This window comes from Phyllostomus discolor, chromosome 3 (assembly GCF_004126475.2).
Source record: "Phyllostomus discolor isolate MPI-MPIP mPhyDis1 chromosome 3, mPhyDis1.pri.v3, whole genome shotgun sequence".
Lineage (NCBI taxonomy): Eukaryota > Metazoa > Chordata > Mammalia > Chiroptera > Phyllostomidae > Phyllostomus > Phyllostomus discolor.
In genome coordinates this window covers 98585106-98611372 of record NC_040905.2, presented here as the reverse complement: position 1 = coordinate 98611372, position 26267 = coordinate 98585106, and the positions used below count along the sequence as shown (strand labels likewise).

The window sequence follows — 26267 nt, the reverse complement described above, 5'->3', positions numbered from 1 at the left end:
ACATCTACATGTGGTGGATAAAAATCAGGAGGGACACCTTGGGAAAGAGGGATCCCAGCTCCAGACCAGACAACCAGCCCCAGGTCCTTGCACCAGGAAGATAAGCTCCCATAACTTCTGACTGTAAAAACCAGTGGGGGTTGGGACAGTGGAAGAAACTGCAGGATTCTCAGTATACTCCTCTTAAAGTGCCCACAATGCACTAAAGATTTACACAGACCCATCCCTTCTGGGATTCAGCACCATAGCAACAACTGGAAGGGCACCAGTGGCATATGGGAAGAAATTGAAGTGACTGGCAATAGGGCAAGTGCCAGGAGACAGCTTCCTCCTGGGCAAATCTCCAGAGGCCAGGCAGCAGTATTATCCCTTCTCAAGCTCTCCCCTACTTAGAGCCACAGAGATGTGACACAGGTTGCCCTGTTCTGACAATTACCTAAGGCCCTGACCCATACAACTTACAGATATGCTTTTCTACAATATGCCACACTATTAAGAAAGGGAGACTGCCAAATTGAAGAGGCAAATGAAAAAACAGAAGAAAACTCCAGAAAATGAACTAAATGAAATGGAGATAAGTAACCTATCAGAAATGGAGTTCAAAACACTGGTGGTAAGGATGCTCAGAGAACACATTGAGTATGGCAATGGCATAAAAAAGGCCCAGGCAGAAATGAAGATTGCATTGAATGAAATAAAAAAAAAATCTACCAGGAACCAACAGTGGAGGGGATGAAGCCAGGAATCAGATCAACAATTTGGAACATAAGAAAAAAGAAATCAATCAGAACAGTAAGAAGTAAAAAGAAACAATGAGGATAAGGTAAGGAGCCTCTGGGACATCTTCAAATGTACCAACATCCAAATCATGGGGGTGCCAGAAGAAGAGGAAGAGCAAGAAATTGAAAACTTACTTGAAAAAATAATCACGGAAAACTTCCCTAATTTGGTGAAAGAAATAGAAATACAAATCCAGGAAGTACAGACAATCCCAAACAAATTGGACCCAAAGAAGGCAACCTCAAGACACATCATGATTAAAATGTGAAAGGTTAAAGACAGACTCTTAAAAGCAGCAAGAGAAAAGCCATTAGTTACCTACAAAGGAGTTCCCATAAGACTATTAGCTGATTTCTCAAAAGAAACTCTGTAGGCTAGATGGTACTGGCAAGAAGTATTCAAAGTGGTGAAAAAGCAAGGACCTACAACCTTGATTACCCTATGCAGCAAAGCTATCATTTAAAATGGAAGAGCATATAAAGTGCTTTCCAGATAAGGTCAAGTTAAAGGAGTTCATCATCACCAAGCCCTTATTATATGAAATGTTAAAGGGACTTATTTAAGAAAAAGATGACAACTATGAACATTAAAATGACAATTCACAACTATGAACAATTATATCTAAAAAACAAGGTAAGCAAACAAGCAGAACGGAAACAGAATCATAGATATGGAGATCATTTGGATGCTTATCAGCTAGGAAGGGGAAGGAGGAGAATAGGGGAAAAGGTGCAGTGATTAAGAAGTACAAATTGGGGTATGAAATAGAGAGATGTTAAGAACAGTATAGGAAATGGAGAAGCCAAAGAACTTATATGTGTGACCCATGGTCATGAGCTAAGGGTTAGGGGATTGCTGGAAGGAATGGGGGTACCAGCTGGAGGGGGCAGAGGGGGAAAATTGGGACAGCTGTAATAGCATAGTCAATAAAGTATATTAAAAAATAAATAAAATACAACAGATGTCAAAACTTAAAGAAATCACCAAAAATTGTGTTTACACAACTTTCAGATATGCTTGGGAATATGGTAAGGTGTTCTTTTCCCCTGAATAAAGAGAGTTGTCTTCATTTGAGTCCTTATGAAAACATCTAATGGTAAGAGTTGCCCTCTCAATGACTTTACTTTGAACAACAGACATTCTTTTGGGGATGATGATATATTAACTTGACCTCAGTCAGTACTACTTTTGATACCTATAGAGATTTCTTGACAGATCAATAAAATCAGGGGGGAAAAGACAGAAATTTAACACAGATTTAGCATTGTATATCTTAAAATAAACTTTTTAAAGACTACTTTGAAAAACAATACCAGGCTTTGAGCAAAGGAATATGTTCTGACTTATATTTTAAAAAGATCCTTCTGGCCGTTCAATTTGAGAATAAATTCTAGGAGGGCAGGAATGGAAGTAAGGATTCTTTTCAATATTCCTTGTGAGAGATGCTGAGTTGCTAGTGAAAGTATTGAGAAGTGGTCAGATTCTAACTATGTTTTGAAGGTAGAACCAATAATTTTTTTGTCATTTTTGGATGCAGGGTATGAAAAAGAGATGAATCAAAAATGTATTAAATGCTTCAAAATCAAGCATACCCAACACCCGTTGACTTAGCAGTTCCTCTTCTAAAACTTTAGTTTAGGAAAATAATGTGTGCAAAGATGTTTGTGTATATAAGAATATCTCTCATGGTGTTGTTTATAGTTATGAAAATTTAAAAACAAGTAAATAATAACAGAGAATTGGCTAAACATTGGTAGATCCTATCAGTAAAGTATCACGCAACCATTCAAATGACTTATAAGTCTGCTTCTGGACAAGGAACTTAAGTGATCATATATTTTCAGTTTTTGTGTTTTTATGTATTTTATTGGGAATTTGGGGCATTTTAATGGAAGGTTATCAGATACTATTGGTTGCTGCTATAGTAAGTTAGAGGTTAACTTTTGACTGTGAATATTTTATATCTGGTATAATATCTTAAGAGTCTCTACTATATCATGGATACACTTTCCTGCATAGATATTTCAGTGCTGTATTGCTACCAATTATCTTAATGCTTTTTGTGCAGCCTTTTCTTATTAAGCTGATCTTTTCATCTCAATTTATTCTCACTTTGTGGTTCTTGGTTGCAGCTTTAGAATAAAGTACAGTACCAAGCACAATAATATGTTCAAATATGTAACTAAAGAAATGAATACATAAGTAAACAAAAAACAGATCTTGGTCGGTGTATCCTACTGTGACTATCAAAATATTTTTCTAGGAATGTATTCATAAGAAAAGAAAAAAAAAAACAGCTGTATTGCCCTGACTAGGTGGCTCAGTTGGTTGGAGTGTTGTCCCATATACCAAAAGGTTGAGGGTTCAATCCCCAGTCAGGGCACATATCTGGGTTACAGATTCCATTGCAGTCAGGGCACACATGGGAGGCAACCGATCTGTTTCTCTCTATCTCTCTGACTTCCTTTCTCTCTAAAAATCAATAAATATATCCTCTGGTGATGATTAAAAAAAAACAAAGAACAGGTATATTGAGGTATAACTTATGCACCATAAAGCCTACTCATTGTTAGGATACAATTCAGTGATTTTTGGATTTTATAGAGTTCTGCAACTACCACATCAGTTCATGTTTAGAACATTTCCATCACAGCAAAAAGTCCACTCATGTCTGTTTGCCTTTAAATTCCTGCTTCTACCCTCTGCTTTCTGTCTCTGTAAATCTGCCTTGTGTGGACATTTCATATAAATGTATACTGGTGTAGCTGCTCAGATACACACACACATGCAATTATTTTTATTTTTTTAAACATAGCTCTCTAGGGTTTTCTCCCTTATCTGTGTAGTTTAGGAAACAGTAGTTATGCTCAAACACCTTGAAACAGTAAGACTTTCCCTGTGCTGGTGGATCTGCATGTGGGTGGATAAGCACATTCAAAGTTTAGGCCATTTTCAAATCTGCCCTGACATTTACTTTCCATTCAGTCCTTTCATGTTTCTTCTTTGCCTATTTGCAGCCTCAGAATTGACCACAAGCTTGCCAACCATGACTTTAACCTTATCCTATTAGAGTTGTTCACCTTCCTTGCTCACCTGTCCCCTGGAACATCACTTACACTGACAGCACAGTACTCCAAATTGAGTGATCTCCCTTTGATCAAAAGCTGCCAGTCCTCATAGTTTGCTCTGCCTTGCCCTGACCTGCAAAGCCTCTGTACCTGGTAGGTGGGTGGTGAGGTGGGAATAGTCTCAGGCAAGAATGCCAGACACTCTGACTGTTCTTACTCAACATTTAGCAATTTTTCAAATGTAAATCCTTCTTAGGTTATTGTATTCTGGTAGATTTCCAGAAGACTGTGAAATAGTTTTTTGTCCATTTTATTCTACTTTATAATTGATTTTTTGGGAGAATTGGCTACCTTCTCACTAGTCCAAAGCTAGACATCCTGACTCTCAGAATGTATTATTTTGGTCATTTCCCCAGGTATACTTACTGTTAGTCTGTGTGTGTGTATTGTGTATATACACACACATACTTCGTATTCATATTGCATGGCCGGACACTTTCTGGACAGACCATACACACGTATGTGTGTGTATGTGTGTACATATACACATACATACCTGTGTATATGTGTGTGTGTGTGTGTGTGTGTATATATATATATATATATATATATATATATATGAGATTTTTATTCAGAAGTCAGTGGCATTTATATACACCAACAATGAACTATCAGAAAGAGAAACTAAGAAACAATCCCATTTACTATAGGAACAAGAAAAGTAAAGTACCTAGGAATAAATTTAACCAAGGTGGTAAAAGACTTATACTTGGAAAACTACAGAACACTGAAGAAAGAAAGTGAGGAAGATACAAATAAATGAAGTTTTAAGGAATTGGTTCATGAGATTGTGGTACTGGCATTTCTAAGATCCATAGAACAGCCAGGCAGGTAAGAGTTGATGTTAGCCTTGAGTCTGAATTCTGCAGGGCAGCAGGCAGGAAACACAGGCAGGACTTCTGTGTTGCAGCCTTGAGGAGAATTCCTTTTTCTTCAAGACATGTCCTTACTTAGTCTTAAGGACTTCAGTTGTTGGATGAGGCTCATTTATATTATGGAGGGTAATCTGCTTTACTCAAAGTCTGTTGATTTGTTAATTATATACAAAAAATTCCTCCACAGCAACATTGAGTGTTTTACCAAAAACTGCATGCCATAGCCTAGCCAAGTTGACATATAAAATTAATTATTACACTTGCCCTCTGAGGATTCAGGGTAAGTTTTTTTTAGTCTGTGTATAGTCTGCTTTCTGTCTACTTTGTAGCATGTAATCTTGTTTGAGTTAAGCTAGCAGTTCCATAGTATGTATATTTTATATAGGATGTATATTTTACGTACATGCTCTGCTTTTACACATTCACATCGTTGGTCATCTTCAGCTTAGAATGCTCTGTGTGCCCAAATCTTATCTGTGTTTCTGAAGGCTAGATCACACACACATACATTTTTCTTTGCACTCTATACACCAGTTCTCCAGAACTACTTCTTGTTAATTAATTACGCCATATTCTGTCATGCCATTGTGCTTTTGCACACAGGTTCCTACTGCTTAGAACAGCCGTCTCTCTTACTTTCTGTAAGGCCTTTATAGTGTTCTGAGGTAGATAGACCTATTTGTTCCTTTTTATTATACTCCCATTGTCCCCTGTGATTATTTCTACTAAGGTTTTTATCCCATATATTGTCATTGTTTGCATATCTGTCTGTTCATAAGACTTTTTTTCCTGAGAGCAGAGGTCACTGCACTCCTGTCCTTTTCAAAGCTTATCCTTAGCCAAGCCCAAGTATGTGGCCTGTAGTACCTAAGTAAATGATTTGCAGGATGAATAAACTGAATATGTGTTAAAGATTTAGAAGTTGTATTTCTTCTGTAATTTCTTTTTCTTGTAGAATGTGGAGATAATGACTTCTTGGGGATGAATCAAATCTAACTGTCAGAGAAGAGCCTTGGGTTAGACTCCTTATATCCTTGGGCACACTAAATATTCACTTGACTCATTGATAGAAATAGTTTTATTTAATTTTCCATTTTGTGCATAGCTTCAGAATTGTTAAGCAGGTGTTTTTGATTAGAAATGTTGATTTATTTTTGCTTGCATTTTTGTATATTTGCATTGTATGAATATCAAAGCATCTAAGACAGCTTCATATTCTTTCTAGCTAAAATGTTATAGTGATAACTGATGACTAATTTGTAAACAATATTAATGATGGTAAAATAACTTGTTCCTTTTCCTATTAGATGTTGATCATCTTTCTGAAGTAGAATCTCCATGGCCTGAACAGTTTCTGAAAATCATTTTGAGCAAAATATCTGTTTAATAGAAAGATAACCACATCAAGATGGTTGGAAAACTGAAGCAGAACTTACTATTGGCATGTCTGGTGATTAGTTCTGTGACTGTGTTTTACTTGGGCCAACACGCCATGGAATGCCATCACCGAATAGAGGAACGTAGTCAGCCTCTCAAATTGGAGAGCACAAAGACCACTGTACAAACTGGCCTGGACATCAAAGCCAATAAAACTTTCGCCTATCACAAAGATATGCCTTTAATTTTTATCGGAGGCGTGCCTCGGAGTGGAACCACACTCATGAGGGCCATGTTAGATGCACATCCTGATATTCGCTGTGGAGAGGAAACCAGAGTCATTCCCCGAATCCTGGCCCTGAAGCAGATGTGGTCACGGTCGAGTAAAGAGAAAATACGCTTGGATGAGGCTGGTGTCACTGATGAAGTGCTGGATTCTGCCATGCAAGCCTTCTTACTAGAAATCATTGTTAAACATGGGGAGCCAGCTCCTTATTTATGTAATAAAGATCCTTTTGCCCTGAAATCCTTAACTTACCTTGCTAGGTTATTTCCCAATGCCAAATTTCTCCTGATGGTTCGAGATGGCCGGGCATCAGTACATTCAATGATTTCTCGAAAAGTTACTATAGCTGGGTTTGACCTGAACAGTTACAGGGACTGTTTGACCAAGTGGAATCGTGCCATAGAAACCATGTATAACCAGTGTATGGAGGTTGGCTATAAAAAATGCATGTTAGTTCACTATGAACAACTTGTCTTACATCCTGAACGATGGATGAGAACCCTCTTAAAGTTCCTCCATATTCCGTGGAACTACTCCGTATTACACCATGAAGAGATGATTGGGAAAGCTGGGGGAGTATCTCTGTCAAAGTGAGTAGATGTCATGTTTTCTATTTCGACTCTGTTCAGCTAATAAAGATGTGTATGTGTATATGTATATATGTATATGTATATCTTAATATGTGTGTATATATGTATGTGTGTGCGTATAAACTGCAGACCTTTTCTTGAACAGATATAGCTTCATCACTGAGTTTTTTTTAAAAGTCTTTAGCCAATTTATTATAGACCCTTTCAATTACTTAATTAATTTATGAATTGTGGTTCTTTTTATTAGTTTAATGAAGGCAAATGCAATATGTAGCAGTGACCTTTATCATGGACCTCAGGCTTTAATGCCCATCATTCAATTTTAGTGGCTTCTGATTTCTAATTTCTAGATATTTTCATTAGTAAGAATAGTTGGCTTTTGCATAGATTAGGGTAAATATCAGGAGAAGCCTCTACCATGTTGGTGAGCATGTAGTAAATTCTGAGCATTTAGGAATTTTTAGTGATAAAGAAAAAATAAAGCTAAAATGATCTAACACAGTCTCTTCATTTTACAGATAGGAAGACTGAGTCAGAAAGATCAAAATGATTTACTCAAATTTAGATGTCAAGGCCAGAATCAGAGTCCATGCCTTGGTCTCAGTGGTTTAGTGCTTTTTTTGTGGCATGTTATTATATGCAGTGCTTCTGTTGTCACCTGGTGGATACTTCTTTTGTTCTTTACAACAAGCTGAAATTTGAGAGCTTAATCTATCATCCATACAGGAAGTTCCTTAGAATCAAATACTTCTAAAGCCATTGCATTTTTTTCCTTTCTCATGAAGTGATGACTAGTGTATTCTTACTTAATCTGATAACCTGACTTACATATCTAGAGTGAGGATATAAAAATGGAGACTACTCTCTTTGTACAGTAGTCTGAAAAACTGTTTTTTTTTCCCCCAGCAAGCCCATTGCTTTTTCTGAGCAGCTTGAGCTCTTTTTGTAAAATAATCTAAACACATTATTTGCATGCTATCTAAGAAATAAAAAATTCAGAATCCTTTTAAAAAGAGGAGAGTACTGTTAAATTCAGGTAGCATTTCCTTGTGAAGAAAAGTTGGTGAGAACAATTTTATCTCTTATTTTGTTATTTATAAAAATAATATATACCCCCTGTAAAAAACAAAAACAAACAAACAAAAAAACAGAAAAAGTGGTATACTTCCCTTGTGTAGCCTGCTTGCCCCTATAAAGGAATATCTTGATTTGTTTCTAATGTATAGAACTTGTACAGTAAGTATTGATTCTTCTTTTTATTTTCACATTTTTTATTGTTGTTCAAGTATAGTTGTCTCCGTTTTTCCCTCACCACTCCTCCCTACCCCAGCCATCCCCACTTCCCACCCTTGATCCTACTCCCCTTTGGTTTTGTCCATGTGACCTTTACATATGTTCCTGAGAACCTGTCCCCCTTTTCCCCCCATTTTCACCTCTTACCTCCCCTCTGGTTGCTGCCAGTTTGTTCTTAATTTCAATGTCTCTGGTTATATTTTGCTTGCTTGTTCCACTTATAGGTGAGATCATATGGTATTTGTCTTTCACTGCCTGACTTATTTCACTTAGCATAATGCTGTCCAGATCCATCCATGCTGTCCCAAAAGGGTAGGAGCTCCTTCTTTCTTTCTGCTGCATAGTATTCCATTCTTGAACAGATGCGTAAATGTACCATAGTTTTTTGATCCACTCATTTACTGATGGGCACTTAGGTTGCTTCCAGCACTTGGCTATGTAAATTGTGCTGCTATGAGAATTTTGAAAAGAACAGATACCTTTCTGCACCTAGCTTTCAGTTATTGATTACAGACTCCTAGGTTAATACCTATCACTCCAGTGGCTCTATGTTATTGGTATTGATTCAAACAAGTTATGGTTCTAGTTATTGTCATCACAGTTTATTGCTTTTTCCAGATAATAAACCATAACTAGTTTCTAATCACATGTATTCTTAGGTAAACATTTCACTTTGTGTGCTTATGTGTTGACATAGAGATTCTGATGCTAGTTCCTTCTGTTAATATAAAGTAAGTCTATTAGACCCCTCAGTCTTTCCAAGTAGGGACTAAAGAGGTATGATAAAGTTATATGTGGTAAAAATCAGGGAAGGATAATTTTGCATATATACTTACTATGTTTAAGTCAAACATGAAGACCAATAAAATTCATAGAAATTTTGAATTCATTGATTCCAGAAGGGAAAGAGACCTTAGCATTTCATATATGGTGTGAACATCCAGTGAGCTTCTATGCTTTATCAAGAAATGACAGAACCATGACTGAAATTTCCAATGCTTATTCCCAAGACATACCACTACATGAGTTTGTAAAAATTAAGGTATAACAGTGGATTGAACATGGGCTGCGAACTGAAGTGTCGCAGGTTCGATTCCCAGCCAGGATACATTCCTGAGTTGCAGGCCATAATCCCCAGCAACTGCACATTGATGTTTCTCTCTCTCTCTCTCTCTAGCTCCCTCCCTTCTCTCTCTAAAAATAAATAAATAAAACCTTTTTAAAAAATTAAGGTATAACATATAGTAAATGTGTAAATATTCAGTGTACAATTTGATGAATGTTTACATCTATATACATTTGTGTAATCATCCATAGCAAGATACAGAAACATACTAGCACCTGGTATGGATGCTAGTGAAAAAGGAGGCTCTTTTACACTCCTTATTCAATACCCTCCTCAACCCAAAAGTAACCACTATTCCAACCTCTGTTGCCAGAGGTGAAATGAAGGTTGTATGTGAAGTTCAAGAACAATCAATCTTGCTTGTTTTTAAACTTCATATGAATGCAATCATAACTATTATTTTGTGCCTAGCTTCTTTTATTTAACATGAGATTCACCTATAATATAGTAAATAGTAATAATTCATTCTTTTTCATTGCTGTGTTTTTTTAAACTTAACACAATTTATCCATTGTTCTATTGATGGACATCTGGTGGTGTTTCTAGTTTCTGGATATTATGGGTAAAGTTGCTAAGAATATTTTTGTACATTACTTTTGGTGGATATAAGCATTAATTTCTTTTGGGTATATACCAGTGAGTAGAATCACTGGATAAGATGTCTGTATATCTCTACATCTAGATCTAGATCTGTGTATCTTTAACAGATACTTCCTGTTTTCCAGAATATCTGAATCATTCATGTATGGCTGTACCATTCATGTATGTCTAGATGATACATTAATGTGTCCTAGTTGTTTCACAGTCTTTGCCAACACTTGGTATTATCAGTCTTTTTAGTGTTAGTGCGGTGTAAGAATTTTTTAAAACTTAAAAACAAAATAAAGTAATAGCACTTCAAATCCTGTTTGAAACAGTCATACCCAGAATTCCAATAAAAAATAGATAAGAGCAGAGCTACTTTGGCTGAGGCAGGTCTAATTTAGACCTTACTGCCTCTTTTAAGATGGAGTTCCTGCTCTCAAATAAGAGTTAATTGGGGAGTAAGGCAGAAACATATAAAATTATTCCATTAGTAAGTACCAAGTTCTTACTAATATTCCATGTTAGTTAGAATCATGACAGTAGGAATTTGCAGCCCTGAGTTGATGATCCTTTGCATTTACCATTCTATAAACATTTTTATTCTGGAAAAATTATTTAAAATAAGTACTTTAATACTTATTTTAGTATTATTTAGTACTAAAATACTGAAAATAGTCAGCCTTGAAGGCTTGAAAAGGTTACCAGACGACTCAGGAATGGTCTGTCCAGAAGGTATCCAACCATGTAATATGAAAAATAGGGATATGTATTGAAGAAGATACAAGATACAAAAAACATTGTACATAGGACAATGACACCTCAGTCCCCTTTCAAGTAGGCACCTTGGGACTTTACACAGTTTGGACAATCTCCATTAGCTGCCCCATCACATTTGCCTGAATCTCATGGAGGGTCTGAAATCTCTAACCTCTCAAAGGTAATTTTAGTTTTAGAAAAAGCCAGAAGTCACAGGATGCCAAATCTTGGCTGTAGTGGGGTGGGGGTGCTGCATCACCTGGTGATTTGATGTTCTGCCATAAAACTCTGCACCAGAGTGATGTCCTGATGAAGCTGCCAATCACCAGTGGCCCATAAATGTGGCCTTTTGAATCACCTGAATAGTTTTCATGAAGGAACATTCAAGTTTCACACAAAATTTGATGCAGATTCATTGCTCTCCTCGCTCAGTCAGTTTGAATGTGAGGGCTACACAGTACACATGCTCATTCAGTGGTATCTACCACTCCCACTGACTAGTACAGTGAAGTCATCATTGTTCACTCATGTGCATTCTAGCCCACTCTCCTTGGCTGCCAGTTTACATCAATGTCATGCGAGCCATCTCATTATATTAATGGTTGGCTGGACTTTTTCTGGACAGACCTTGTATATGCAGAAGTTGTTGAAGACAACAACAAGGAGGGTCTTCACAGTTCTACCTGCATTAACTTGTTAAGTATGAAACTTAAGCTTTTCTTGTGAATTTCCAGTTATGTTCGGTTTGGTTGGCACCTCTTACTTTCCTGGTCAGTTCCAGTTACAGAATAGTAGGAGGCATAGGGTAATCACCTATGAGCATGTAAATTCTATGAAAGAATTTTGTACAAGAAAACATACTTTCATTCTGGGGTGGTCCAGAAAGTCTTCCTTACAGACTAGTGTATATAAGCCAGACTTTTTAAAAACTGAAAATTGAAGCAAAGAATTTAATGAGTGGAAAAAGGAATGAAAACAGATAGCTTAAGCTAGCTGATAATTTAGTTTTAGTTCTACACTTAGGTACAACAATGGAATTTTAAATATACTATTTATCCTTCATGTTTTTAGGTAGTTATTTAAAGTCCAGTAGTAGCTCTAGTTTTTCCAGTGACTGGCCTTATAACTTTGATATTTTGAATATCATGTTCTGTTTTAATAAATTATTCAACCATTCTGTTCAACTTTACATTAAACTGAGTCATAGTCTTAAATATAATGGCTTCAAAAATTGATACAGAACTCACTAATCTAATTCTTCCAAACTAAGAGAGATTAGGGGAAAAAATCAAGGCATTTAAAAATGTGTTTTTTGCCTTTATCTTCCAAGATATGTTTGTGTAGAGGGCTTCCAGTCAGGATGGAGGTTTAGGTAGACAAGCTTCATCTCCTTGCACAACCACAAAAAAGAATTACAACTAAATCTCAAAACAAATAACATCTAGAACTGTCAGAAAATCAAACTATATGGATGTCTGACAACCAAGGCTTTAAAGAAGTCACATTCATCCAGACAGGTGCCTTTTACAGGGAGTCAAAGCAGCTTTACCTAATACACAGGAACAAACACAGGGAGGCTACCAAATTGAGGAAACAAAGAAATATGGCCCAAATGAAAGAAAAGAACAAAACACCAGAAAAAAAGTAAACAAAACAAGATAGCCAACCTATTATAGGCAGAGTTCAAAATACTGGTGTCAGGATGCTCCAAAAACTTATTGAGTATGGCAACATTGTCATGTTTTTCCCTTTTTTTGTTTGTTTAGTTTGTTTGTTGATGACTTTACATAAATGGCATCACAGTCTGTGTTTCTTTCTGTCAGTTGTCTTTTTCCCTTTTGCTTAACATTATCTTGAGATTTACCTATTTTGAAGTATATAGCTATCATTAATTTGTTTTTATTGCCACTATATTATAGGTATAATATAGCTTATTTATATATTTATACTGTTGCTGAACATTTGAGCTGTTTTTCGTTTGGGGCTATGCACATTTTTTAAGGTGTTCTCTTTAAGGGTTTCTCTAAGATATGCACTTAGGAATATAATTGCTGGATCATGGGAAAAGTACATAATTGAACTTCACTGGGTAATGCCAAATTGTTTTCCAAAACGTTTGCAGTAGTGTGTACTGCTACTATCAGAGTATAAAACTTTTATAAGGATCCATATTTTTACCACTAGGCTTTTCTTTTTTTCACTGTTAATATTTGATGTTACTTTCAGTTACATATATAAATATAGACATTTTTAAACTTTATGTAAATCAGCATCATATATTTAGATAATAAAAATTGGGATCATTTAGTGTACAGAATTATAATGCATTTTATAACCTTCTTAATTTAATTATATACTATGGCCTGGCTTTTTAATTTTTCTAATTGGGTAAGAGTAAATGATAACTCATGATTTTAATTTTTAATTACCTTATTAATGAGCTTGACTACTATATATTTTCACTGGCCATTTGTGGACTCTTCTGTGAAGTCTTGTTCATGACTTTTGCCCGTTTTTCTGACTGCTAAGGTTTGTCTTTCTTTTGGTAGCATTTATCTGATATATATGTTATAAATTGCTTATCTCATTAACTTGTCTTTTAACTTTACAATCTCTTTGATGAATCTAAATTTTTCCTTTTTATTAAATTTATTGGGGTGACTCTAGTTAACAAAACAATACAGGTTTTAGATGCACAATTCCATGATATAACATCTGTACACTGTATTGTGTATTTGTCACCCCAAGTCAAGACTCCTTCCATTGCCTTCCCCCCCCCCATAAGTTCCCCCACACCTCTCCTTTCCCTGGAAAATCATCACACAGTTGTTCATGTCCATGAGTTTTCTCTCTTTTTTTTTCTTTTGCTTAATCCCTTTACCCCACACAGAGCAAGCACCCCCTGCATAGCTGTCAGCCTGCTCTCTGTCTATGTATGGACCTGTCTCTGTGTCACTTGTTAGTTCCTTTTGTTCTTTAGATTCCATGTGTGAGTGAAATCATATGTTACTTGTCTTTCTCTGTTTGGCTTCTTTCACTTAGCATAATGCTCTCCAGGTCCATCCATGCTGTCACAAAGGGTAAGGTTCCCCCCCCCCCTTTTTTTCTTATGGCCGAGTAGTATTGATGAATAGAAGATTTAAACTTGTTGCATTTATCACTCTTCCATTATGGTTTTTGTGTTTTGTAAAGAAATTCTTTCTTATTCTAAGGTCATAAAAATAGTCTCCTATATTTTCCCAAAACTTAAAAAAAGTTCCATTCACAGTAATCAATCCAAAATTTATTAATCAGTGTGGAACTTATTTTTAAAAGTGAAATACATATTCATTTTCTATTTTTTTTCCTTATAGACAGCCAATTTCCCAGAACTATTTGTGGAGTAGTTACTTTTTTCTTAGTAATGTTTAGTACCAGCTAGGTTAAATATTAAATATCCATATATGCATTATTCTACTAGTGAGATCTCTCTCTTCAATTTTACTCTATTTGGGGGGGTTCATAGTTAGAAATGCTTTTGTTTTATTTTTTAAAGATATTTTATTGATTATGCTATTCCAATTGTCCTATTCCCCCCCTCCCCTTTATTCCTCTCTGCCCTGCACCCTCTCCTCCCACCAGCATTCCCTTACCTTAGTTCATGTCCATGGATCATACATGTAAATTCTTTGGCCTATATATTTCTTAAAATATTCTTAACCTCCCCCTGTCTATTTGGTGCCAACCATTTATGCTTCTTATTCCCTGTACCTTTTCCCCCTTTCCCAATCTTCCCTGCTGATAACTCTCTATGTGATCTCCATTTCATGATTCTGTTCCCATTCTGGTTGTTTGCTTAGTTCATTTTTGGTTTTTTGGTTTTTTTAGGTTCAGTTGTTGATAGTTGTGAATTTGTTGTCATTTTACTGTTCATATTTTTTATCTTCTTTTTCTTAGGTAAGTCCCTTTAACATTTCATACAATAAGGGTTTAGTGATGAACTCCTTTAACTTGACCTTATCTGAGAAGCACTTTATCTGCCCTTCCATTCTAAATGATACCTTTGCTGGATAGAGTAATCTTGGAAATAGATCCTTGCCTTTCATGACTTTGAATACTTCTTTCCAGCCCTTTCTTGCCTGTAAGATTTCTTCTGAGAAATCAGTTGATAGTCTTACGGGAACTCCTTTGTAGGTAACTGTCTCCTTTTCTCTTGCTGCTTTTAAGACTCCCTCCTTATCTTTGATCTTGGGTAATGTAATTATGATGTGCCTTGGTGTGCTTCCTTGGGTCCAACTTCTTTGGGACTCTCTGAGCTTCCTGGACTTCCTGGAAGTCTATTTCCTTCACCTGATTGAGAAAGTTCTCCTTCATTATGTTTTCAATTTCTTTCTACTCCTCTTCTCCTTCTGACACCCCTTGATTTGGATGTTGGAACACTTAAAAAAGTTGTCCCAGAGGTTCCTAAGCCTTTCCTCATTTTTTAAAATTCTTGTCTCATTATTCTGTTCTGGTTGAATGTTTATTTCTTCCTTCTGGTCCAAATCGTTGAGTCCAAGTTTCTTTCCCATCACTGTTGGTTCCCTGTACATTTTCCTTTATTTCACTTTTCATAGCCTTCACTTTTTCCTCTATTTTGTGACCATACTCAACCATTTCTGTGAGCATCCTCATAACCAGTGTTTTGAACTCTGCATCTGATATTTTGGCTATCTGCATCTGACACACTGCAAAATGTCTTCATTGCTTAGTTGTACTTTTTCTGGAGCTTTACTCTGTTCTTTCATTTGGGCCATTTTTTTTTTTTTTTGTCTCAGCAGAGTCTTAGGGGTGGAGCCTTAGGTATTGGCCAGTGCGGGGCAACCCACTTTGCTGCTTTGTGGTGTTGTATGTTGGGGAGGAGCCCAAAAGTGAACAATGCTGCTTGCTTAGCACTGGGCCAACTTTCAGTCATTTCCCCCACTATCCATAAGCAAATTGGCCTCTTCTGGTGCTGATTCCCAGGTGGGTGGGTTTGTGTATGTTCTAGGACCCTGTGGTTCTCTCCAATGAATTCTCCTGTGAGGCTGGGAGTTTGTTCCGCTTCCACAGCCCCCACAGATTTTTACTGCCAGAAGTTTTGAGGCTTTATTTCCCCACGCTGGAACCCCGGGTTGCATGGTCCATCTTGCTCCCCAGTTTTTCCTCCCAGTTTATCTGCATGCAAATGTGGGACCACCCGTCTGCCAGATGCCACCTTGCTGTGAGTCCTCTACACCCCAGCTGTCCATCTTCACCCCTCCTACCAGTCTGGATGAATATTACTTTAACTCCTTGGTTTTTGAACTTCCATACAGTTAAATTTTCTGGCAGTTCTGGTTGTTTTTTGTTTTTAAATTTGTTGTTGTCCTTTTCTTGGTGGTGCAAGGAGGCACAGTGTATCTACCTACTCCTCTATCCTGGTCAGAAGTCCAATTTTATTCTATTTTAATTATTACTATAGTTTTGCAAAACATCTTCATATCTTATAGAACACTGCTTAGTTCTTCCTTAGGATGTCTTGGTCCATTTTAGCCCTTTCTTCCTCCATATAAATCATACTTAAAGGTAATTTTGAGAACAATAGCCATTATTATGATATTGTCTTCCTACCAGTAACATAGTATGTTTCTCCATTTATTTAGTTATTCAGTATTTTTATATTATATAATGTTGTTTAGAAAAGAAATATTTCTTTTGATTAATTATTAAGTACCTTCTTATTGTTGTTAATGTAAATAATGTATGTGTTGTTTTTAAATTTTGTTAGTCATTCTTATATAGAAATGCAGATGACTTTTGTATACTTATATCTTGCAGTTTTCCTAAGGTATTGTGGTTTTGCCAAAGCTAGGACTTCTAATAATAACAAGCAACCTTGTTTTAAAGCAATAGGGGTCAATTTGCTCCCTGGGAGACATTTGGCAATGTCTGGAAATTTTGGTTGTCACAACGGTGGGGTGGTAGCACTACTGGCATCTAATGGGTAGAGGCCGGGGATTCTGCTGAACATTCTACAATGCACAGGACAACCCCCACAAAAAAGAAGTTATTCAGACCAGAGTGTCAGTAGTGCTAAGGTTGAAAAAACTAAAAATAAGTTTTTTCTTAAATTGTGAAAAATTTCAAATACAAAAATTATAATGGTATACAAAACCCCAATATATGACCACATACAATTATTACTGTAGGCTGACATTGATTGATTTAACTCTCTCTTTCTTCCCATTTCTGAATTATTTTAGAGAAAATCCAAGATATATCATTCATCTTGTTTTTAAAAATTAATGAATGATTTATTCAAGTAGACATCAAAGGTCTTAAATCAGGCAGTTATTTAAAAATAAAAACAACATTCTGATTGTAATTCACCTAAAGCTTTTTCCCCAATAAAGTATTTTATGTCATTAGTTCCTGTGAAGACATATTCAGTGAGTAAAATGGTTAAGATTTTGGTTTCTTAGTCAAATTTTCCTGGTATTGTCACTCTTGCTCCACCCACAAAGATAGAAATTGAGAGAGGAGGTGAGCCCTGGCTGGGTGGCCCAGTTGGTTAGAGCGTCATCCTTACATCTCGCTCACATCAATGTTTCTCTATCTCTCCCCCCTTCAAAATCTATGGAACATACTCTCGGGTGAGAATTAAAGAAAACGAGAGGAGGTGAAGCCGATTTAGAAGGAGAGGTTTACTGAAAACAAGATGGAGGGAAAAGAAAAAGGGAGCGAGCTTGATCAGTCAAGGGAGTGCACACTAAGAAGGAGAGTATGACTCCCTGAACTGCTGCCAGAGTCTGCCTTCTATTTCTTCATGCTTTCCAGGTTCTGCGTGGGCTGCATGCCCAGGTGCAGAGTGGAGCTCTTTAGGATGTGCCTAAAAAGAAACTTTAAACTTACCTTGGAGAAGCTTTAAAAAAATAACTGAAGAACATTCCCCTCCATTTAAGAGAGGCTCTGCCTGTCTCAGTTTAAATCCCAGCTCTGCCACTTACAAGTGGTGTGAACCTACACAAGTTACTTTATTTCTGTGAGTCTTGGTTTATTTCTTGTTTAAAAGGTTGCATCTAAGAGGGAAAACCTAGAGGCATTCTTATAAAGGCTACAGATGAACAGTCAGATAAAGAAGTACAATGGATGGGTCCAGAAGGGTCCCAAGAGAGACAGCTCTGGCGTGAAACTGGGATGCCCCAGCCCCCCAGCATGTGGATATGTTCATCAACCCAGGAGCTCCTTAAAGTGTAGTGACCTAAAACAGCAAACATTTTTTATATCATAGTTTCTATGGGTCAGGATAGAAAGCACAAGGGGAAAAACATTAGACATTCTTTGATTAAGTGCCAGTCAGATAGGGGAGTGTAAACTAGTACAGCCACTTGGGAAAAGTACTAGTTATAGCTACTTGGCAAAACTTATGCCTACCTTATGACAAGTCAGATATTCTCCTGGGTATACAGGCAACAGAAAAAAGTTGTGTGCATAAGAAAATTATACCAAAAGACTTATCCAAAAATATTTATAGCAGCACTATTTATAATAATAGCCAAAAGCTGGAAACAAATCCAGGTGCCCATCAACAAGGAAATAGAAAATGTGATATATTCATACAGTGAGTTACTACTCAGCAATAAAAAAGGAACAAACTTCTGGGACTGTTCTCTGTCTTCTTCTGGGTGGTAGTTACATGGGTGTATAAATAAAACTTTGAGTTAAACACTTAAAAAAGTTCCTGTTCATGAAGTTCTGTGTGTATTCCATCATATGAAAGAAAAGGTTAAGATCTTGAAGGAATATGTATCTTTATTTCTCTGTCAGTGTTGTTCAAATCAGGCATAAATAATACCATGTAATTAAAATCATTGTGGAAGGAAGTTCAACCACAGTTGTGTTGTTTCTAACTGCTAAAAACCTTAATTAAGATATAATATGTTAAAGCTATTTACTTTTGAGAAAAAAAAACATAAAGCCAGACCTAATGATGAATGTGTTGATTACAGTATTTGATTTTAGGTAATATTTTAATATTTCATAAATGTTATTTTGAAGTCCAGATTAAATAAGGGCAATTATTAGCAACATTTAACCATCTATGGGGTTATCTCATGCTGGAGATGAAGGTGGAATGAGCAAGTGAGGGGACTTGTGAGAAATTGAATGCCAGTGTTTTTACAACTACTTGTAGGCCATAAAAAAGAAATGAAATCTGTTCCTTGCAAAGAATGCAAGGCTGGCCAAACACCAAAATGTTGCTACACAGAGAAAATAAAACAAGCAGAGACAAAACCACAACAGAACTGCTTTCATCCCAGAATGTTTAAGGAACTGAAGAATAAGGAAACTGAGACATGACCAGGGCACAGGGGAGAGGAAGGTTAATCATGTGAGGAGAGAGATTTTTTTTCTTGACCTTGTACTACTAACTATTAAAGTTAGAATTAGAAACAGATTTCTCCTGCTTATTCATTTATTCAGCAAATATTTCTTGAACTTCTGCTAGGTGGTTAGCACCATTGTAGGCACTTGTGATACAGTAGTGAACAAGAGACAAAAATTCCTGTTTTTGTCAAACAAATACTGGAGATAGGAGAGGGGCAGGAATGTACACACACATTTTATATGTTGCAGTGAGTTTACATTAACTGGCTACTTTCTTGTTTATTGTTCTTGGTATTTGGTATGATGAGATATCATAGGGTCAGGTCAAATCAGGAATCAGTAATTTCTTCAACATGGCTTAGTTTCTCTTAGAGAAGTATGGTATTTCAGGACCACTGGATCAGGCTATCCCAGTCCTTTTTCAGTGCCCCCTAATTATTTTAGATGTCTGCAGCTCAGCTTTTAGTACAGGGATTGGCAAACTGTGACTCGCCACCTGTTTCTGTATGGCCTATGAGCTAAGAATGGTTTCTACAAAATTTTTAAATGTCGTAAAAGTAAGAAGGATGCGCAACAGAGACTAGCTTGAAAGCCACAAGATACTTGCTGTCTAGTCTTTCACAGAGTTTGCTGACCTGCATGCTAGTAGATTCTTCAGAACGTGTCTGTGGAAACAATATTCCCTGATTTCTTAATTTTGATAATATCTCTGTGCCCTTTGTACCTCAAAGTTAGTTTTGCTGGATATAATTTTTTGGCTCAGTTTTCCTCTATATGTATATTAAATAGATTGCTCCATTTTCTTTTGGCAAAAACTATTGATGTTGAAAAGTCTGATATCTAATTTTGATTCTTTTTAAAAATTTCTTCTTTTATTTTTCTCCTATAAAGCACTTGCCACTTTTGCCTAGATGCTCAAAGGATTTTTTTCCCTTGAAAGTCCCATAATTTTAACAGAATATGTCAATGTTGGTCACTATAAAGCACACATTCTGAGGAGGATTGTGCACTCTGTTAACATATACCAAATTGTTTTTTAAAGAATGTTTTCTTTGAATTTGGTTTTCAGTATCTCCTCTGTTACTTAAATTTCATTTTTATCCTTCTTCAGAGACTCTTATTGTTCATATGCTGGGTTTGTTTTGTTTTGTTTTGTTTTTGTTTTTGTTTATTTTGGCTTTAATATTTGGTCACTTTGACTCGAATTCATTTTATCTCTTAATTTACTTTTTATTTCAAAATGTTTCTTCTATTTCCAATTATTTTAAATCAGAAAATTCTACTCCATTTTTAATTTATTTTAAGAGTATCTGTTATATTTATTAACTCTTTTCTTTCTTCCAAGTTAGTCTTCATTTCTGAAATGATTTTTTTCTTTTGTTTCTGATTTTTTCCTGAGTTCTGTTATTTCATTTCTGAGTTTTTGTAATTATGATTTACAAGGTCTGTCCAGACAAAGTCCAGCCATTGTTAATATAACGAGAATGGTTTGCACAACACCAGTATAACCTGGTAGCCAAGAAGAGTGGACTGGAATGCACATATGTGAACAATGATGACTTCACTGTACTAGTCAGTGGGGGTGGTAGATGCCATTGAGTGAACATGTGTACTTTGTGGCAGTTACATTCAAGATGACTGAGTGAACAGAGCAACAAATCTGCATCAAATTTTGCATTGAGCTTGAACATTCCTCTATGGAAACTATTCAGATAATTCAGAAGGCCACAGCTGTGGGCAACTGGTGATTGACAGCTTCATCACGACAATGTGCGCACTCATGCATCACATCTCATGCAGTTTTTTGGGCAAAACATCAAATCACCCAGGTGACTCAGCCCTCTTACAGCCCAGGCGTGGTGTCCTGTGACTTCTGGCTTTTCCCAAAACTAGAATCACTTTTGAAAGGTTAGAGATTTCAGACCATTGATGAGATTCAGAAAAATATATGACAGGGCACCTGATCACCACTGGAAGAACTGTGTGAGGTCACAAGGTGCCTACTTGGAAGGGGATTGAGGCATCATTGTCCTGTGTACAATGTTTCTTGTATCTTGTATCTTCTTGAATAATGTCTCTTTTTCATAGTATGTGGCTGGACATCTTCTGGACAGACTTTGTATGTTCTTTTATGTCTTGTATCATTTTCTTAATATCTTTTAGCTTGTTTTAAAGTAATAACTTACTATTTTAATATGTTTTGTGGGCATGTCTTTCTGGCTGCTTTCCTTATCCCTAGGGAGAGGTTTTTTTTTTTTTTGCTTTTTTTTTTCCAAATTATAGAATAAAAGTTTCAGGGTGTGCAAAGGCATCTGCAGGCCTGTGGGGACACTGCTGACTGGTGTCAGAGTGAGACCAGTGTTAAGCAGGGGCCAGGTCATCAAGGGTCTCCATGGTCCTCCTTGGAATTTGGGTTTGTCCCTGAAAGCAGGAGGGAGCCTTTCTCTTCAGTAGAGTGACTTGGCTCAGAGTTTTATTTTAGGCGGGTCACAGTGGACAACTGATAATGCGCCCAGGGACTCTTTTTTTTTTCCTCATAATGACTTTGTATGAATTTTGACCTTATACTTTTCCTTACTTATTTGTGCGTGAAAGTTTTCTTGAACTTTCAGAAGGAGGAATGGTCCAGGATATCTTTATTAATTTCACAGATCTTCCTTTTCTGTTTTCTTTTTCATAAAGTATTAAATAATGGTGGCTTGCTTTCTGAAATTTTCTGGCTCTGTCACCTCCCTCAGTTGTACTGGCACCTTCTCCTTTGTCTCTGTCACTATTCTGATTCTACTTCAAGAAGTTTCTACTAAATATGATGCCCTGTCTTGGAAAGGAGCTTTGACAGGTTGGTTTCAGGGGTTCATGTTTCCCAGCCTTCTCTGACTCCTTTCAGACTTTACCCAGGGCCCCTTGAACACATCTTTTGGTTTGGTTGAAACCCATTCCAATTTCAACTGATGTTCTCAAGTAGGTCTGCTGTGATTTTTACAGTACATCTGTCTTTCAGAAGCCCTGTCACTTTCTTCTTCCACACAAACATCCGTTCTATGCAGGTATCATGGTTATGTTGGTTGCCTGCCTCTTGAACTTTGGGGTCTGTGGGGCTACTTTGTCACCTACTTTTGTATTAAATGTAATTATTAGTTTTGCTCTCTGGTTTTTTTATTCTCACGGAATGATTTGGTGAGATTCCTTCTCATTTTCAGAACTTGAACTTGAAACTCCTGGGAGGTGTTGCAGGATTTTGAGCAGAGGAGTGACATGATGTGACTTGTGTTTTTAAAGGCTCTGCCTGGCTTATGTACTGAGAGTAGACCACAGGGATGTAAAGAAAGAAGCAGGGAGGCTATTCGAATAATATTGTAGAAATCCAGGTAAGAGATAATGTTGGCTTGGACCAGGGGAATGGCAGTGGAGTTAATGAGAAGTGATAATATTCAGATATATTTTGAGGTATAGTTGATAAGATCTTTGAAGGATTAGATGTGGAGTATGAGGCAAAGAGAGTAGTCAGAAGACAGTTTCAGTTTTATTTTATCCTCTGCAGCCAGAAGAATGAAGTTGCTTTCAACTGAGGTGGGGAGGGCTATGGAAGTAGTAGATTCTGGAGGTAAGATCAGGAGTTCAGTTTGGACGATGTTGAGCTTCACAGTTTATTAGTCTTCTGAGTGAATCTAAGAAAATAAAAATCACTCTTAGTCATATCACTCTCAGTGTCAGCATTTTCAATATAAGTCTGTGCATATATGTATATATATGTAACATGTATATAACATTTTACAAAGTTGAATTTCTGTTGTGTGCACATTTTTAGATCCTTTTTCACAAGACATAACCTGTGTGTTTTCCAAGAGTAAAATAATCTTTGAAAACATGACTTTTAATGATATTTCATCCTTTTTACTGTAATATGTCTAACCACATAGATTATGTCCACTTTTACACATTCCTTTTAGCATGTCCATTCCAGTCCTGATGCTTTTGTCCAGAGGATTTGGTTTCCTGTAGTTGCTGTGTACCACAATTCCCACCTGTGGTTTGGCAGCTGGCCTGGATGTAGTGTTTAAGACTCATGGAAGATCATGCTTTTAAAATGAGTGTCTTGGAGGATTATATTCACCACAGTCATTCAAGACCTTGGCATTGTCCCCACTCTGTGAGGAGGAGTGCCTTCTATTATGAATGCTACAGTGAAAAGCAAGGGGAGAACCTGCAGATTCATAGGTATCTTGCCTGCAGTGCTGTGCCTGAGTTGTAGGTTTTGAAATATACCAGTCTGTCATGTTTTAAGGCCCCAGTGAGACTCGAGGCTACTGGAATGGTAACTAGTTTATACTTGAGTACAGTGATTTTCAACCAGCATGCTGCAAAAGCCACACGAGTGTGCAGCAAGATTTTTTGAAACATGCAAAACTGACTATTTAATAGGCGTACTGACCCTTTTTCCCTTAGACTGTCAAATAAAAAAATGACAGCAGTCAACACAACAATAGCTGTCAGTGTGAATGAATCGAAATTATACCTATTTTTTGTCATATCAGCAAAAAGTATATTTTTTGGTGCAGAATTTGGGGCTGCAGAATTTTAGTAATTAGTTTATGTGTGCCATGAGATGAAAAAAGTTGAAAATTGCTGCCATAGTATACTTCAGAACTAAATGCTGGTTAATTTCTTAAAGGACCAAAGGAATAAGAGAGATTGGATGAACTTCATCCAGTCTGCAGGTTGTTGTCAGGAAAGAAAATCAGGCTGTCTGGACCAGGCTCATTTCTCTCTAATAGCTCTATCCTTTTACCCAGAGAATGACAAACTTCCTGTAAAAGGTCAGACATATTTGGCTTTACAGACCCCATGATTTCTGTTGTAACTTATTCAGCTCTGACATTGTAAAACTAAAACAGCCATAGATAGTGCAGAAACAAGTGGGTGTGGCTACATGCCAGTAAATCTTAATTACAGATCAGGCAGCAGGTCAGATATGGGCCATTGATTGCCTATCTCTGCTTTTGAATAATTTTTTTGAAACTGTGCCTCTACCTGTTGGTGGTCATTACCCCCAGTCTCTGAGGACCAGTTTTCTTAGATCACAAAGCTAGGTCACACAAGCCCAACTTCCAAGCCCACATTAACCCTACTACACCTTGCTGCCTCTTAGAAAAAAAGCAAACTAAATAACTAGAACCCGTAGGAAGAAAGGAAAGTGAGCACAAATAGCTTCAAGAACTAAGAAGCAACTCGTAAGAGTTGAAAGAGTGAGCCCTGGCTAGTGTGCTCAGTGGGTTGAGCGCCAGCCTGCGAACAGAAAGGTCACCCATTCCATTCCTGGTCAGGGCACATGCCTGGGTTGTGGTCCAGGACCCTTTTTGGGGGCATGAGAGAGGCAGCCAATTGACGTTTCTCTCGCACGTTGATTCTTCTCTCCCTCTTTCTCTCCCCCTCCCCTTCTCTCTAAAAATAAATAAATAAAATATTTTTTTAAAGTTTAGAGTGAAAAACTTGTGTAGCTCACCAACAGTGACCTCCCACAGGATTGTTTTTTATTTTCTATTTAACTTTATTTTACTTATCCATTCTCATAGATCAGCAAATACCTTTCTTGAACCTGATAAGTGCAAAATAAACACTATTGTTTGTATATTTTCGCCCTCACTCTTCCCACCCAAGTAGCCTCAGTACATCTTTTACTCTCCTCACGTGCCATTTCTCTGAACTTGCTGGGTTCTCTCTTGGGTGTGAAAGTTGACTTGGCCCTTCTGTGAGGAAAGACATCAGCTGAGTCCCTTCCCCCTTTCACCAGATCTTACATGCCCTAAAGATACAGTCTTAGATTGGGGTTGACAGATTTTTTTCTGTAACGTGCTACATAGTAAATCTCTTAGGTTTCAGGAACCATGTGGTCTTTGTCTCAACTACTGACCTCTGTCCTTGCAGACAAGAACAGCCATAGACAGAATGTAAACTAATGAGCATGGCTACGTCCAGTAAAACTTACGACATTGAAATTTGATGTCATATGATTTTCATGTATTATGAAACGTTATTCTCTTGCTTTAAAAACTATTTAAATATGTAAAAGCCTTTCTTAGCTCAAAGGCCAGACAAAAACAGGCAGTGGACTAGCTTTGGCCTGTGACCCATAGATCGCTACCTTGCCTTAGCTGCTAGGTAATTTGCCCTGACACACATGTTCCCCGCCCTGGAGAAGAATTACCCTAGTTCTGTCACCTGCATTCCCATAATATGGTTTCTAACCATTGTCATTACATTTATCATGCTACATATTAATTACGTGTATATGTTATCTCCCTTACTGGACTTTGAGCTTCTTGAGAGGAGGGCTGTGGCCCTAGTTAGTCATCTTTGCATCTTCAGGATCCTGTACTTGATCTGACATTTGATAGTGGGTATTCAAAAAGTGTTTAATTTGAATTTTATGCTCACTAAATATAAAATGCCATTACTACTGTCTTAAAGAGAAGGACCTGATTGATATACAGTAGGTTTTCCAAGTTCTGCACCTAAGGAGTCCATAGCAACTGCATTTGCTGCCAGTGGATCTTGTAACTCAGTGGTTATATAAAAAAAACCTTCCACATTCTTTCATTTTAGAGTTCTGTCTTTCAGACAAGCGATGGTTGGACTTTATCTTTAAATCATTTCTTCAATCATAATGTAAATAGTGGCTTTCACTTTACTTATGAACCAGTGCTATAATCTGGATGAAAAAATAACAAATAGCTATTGTTTACTGAACACATACTACATTCCAGTCTCTAATTTTTCTGTAGACCTTTGTTAACCTTCTGACTACTAACAATTTACCTCATTTTCTTTTTTCCCTACACCTGAAAAAAAGCAAAGCAACATCATGTTTTTCCTCCATACTGTCTGTTGTAAGAACGATAACATCATCTACTCAGTCCTTCAAGACAAATCTCAATTCATCTGTCCCTGGCCTGGTAGCTCGGTTTGTTAGTGTGTCATCCTGATATGCCAAGGTTGCAGGTTGGATCCCCAGTCAGAGAACATACAAGAATCAACCAGTGAATGCATAAATAAGTGGAACAACAAATTGATCTCTCTCAAATCAGTCAATAAAAAAATTTTGAA

General features: G+C 36.9%; 1 protein-coding gene across 5 annotated transcripts in view; it reads left to right on the top strand.

Annotated features, from left to right (window-relative positions):
- Positions 1-26267, top strand: part of TPST1 (tyrosylprotein sulfotransferase 1) — a 131173-nt gene that overhangs the window by 42392 nt on the left and 62514 nt on the right. For 4 of the 5 annotated variants that reach the window (XM_036020864.1, XM_028523584.2, XM_036020862.1 and 1 more), the window contains exon 2: positions 6091-7036. In XM_036020864.1, the coding sequence (XP_035876757.1) occupies positions 6192-7036 (845 nt within the window). In that variant the 5' untranslated portion in view covers positions 6091-6191. Of the gene's footprint in view, positions 1-1855; positions 1877-6090; positions 7037-26267 lie in introns of those variants that run through there. The other variant, XM_036020863.1, reaches the window with a different exon arrangement.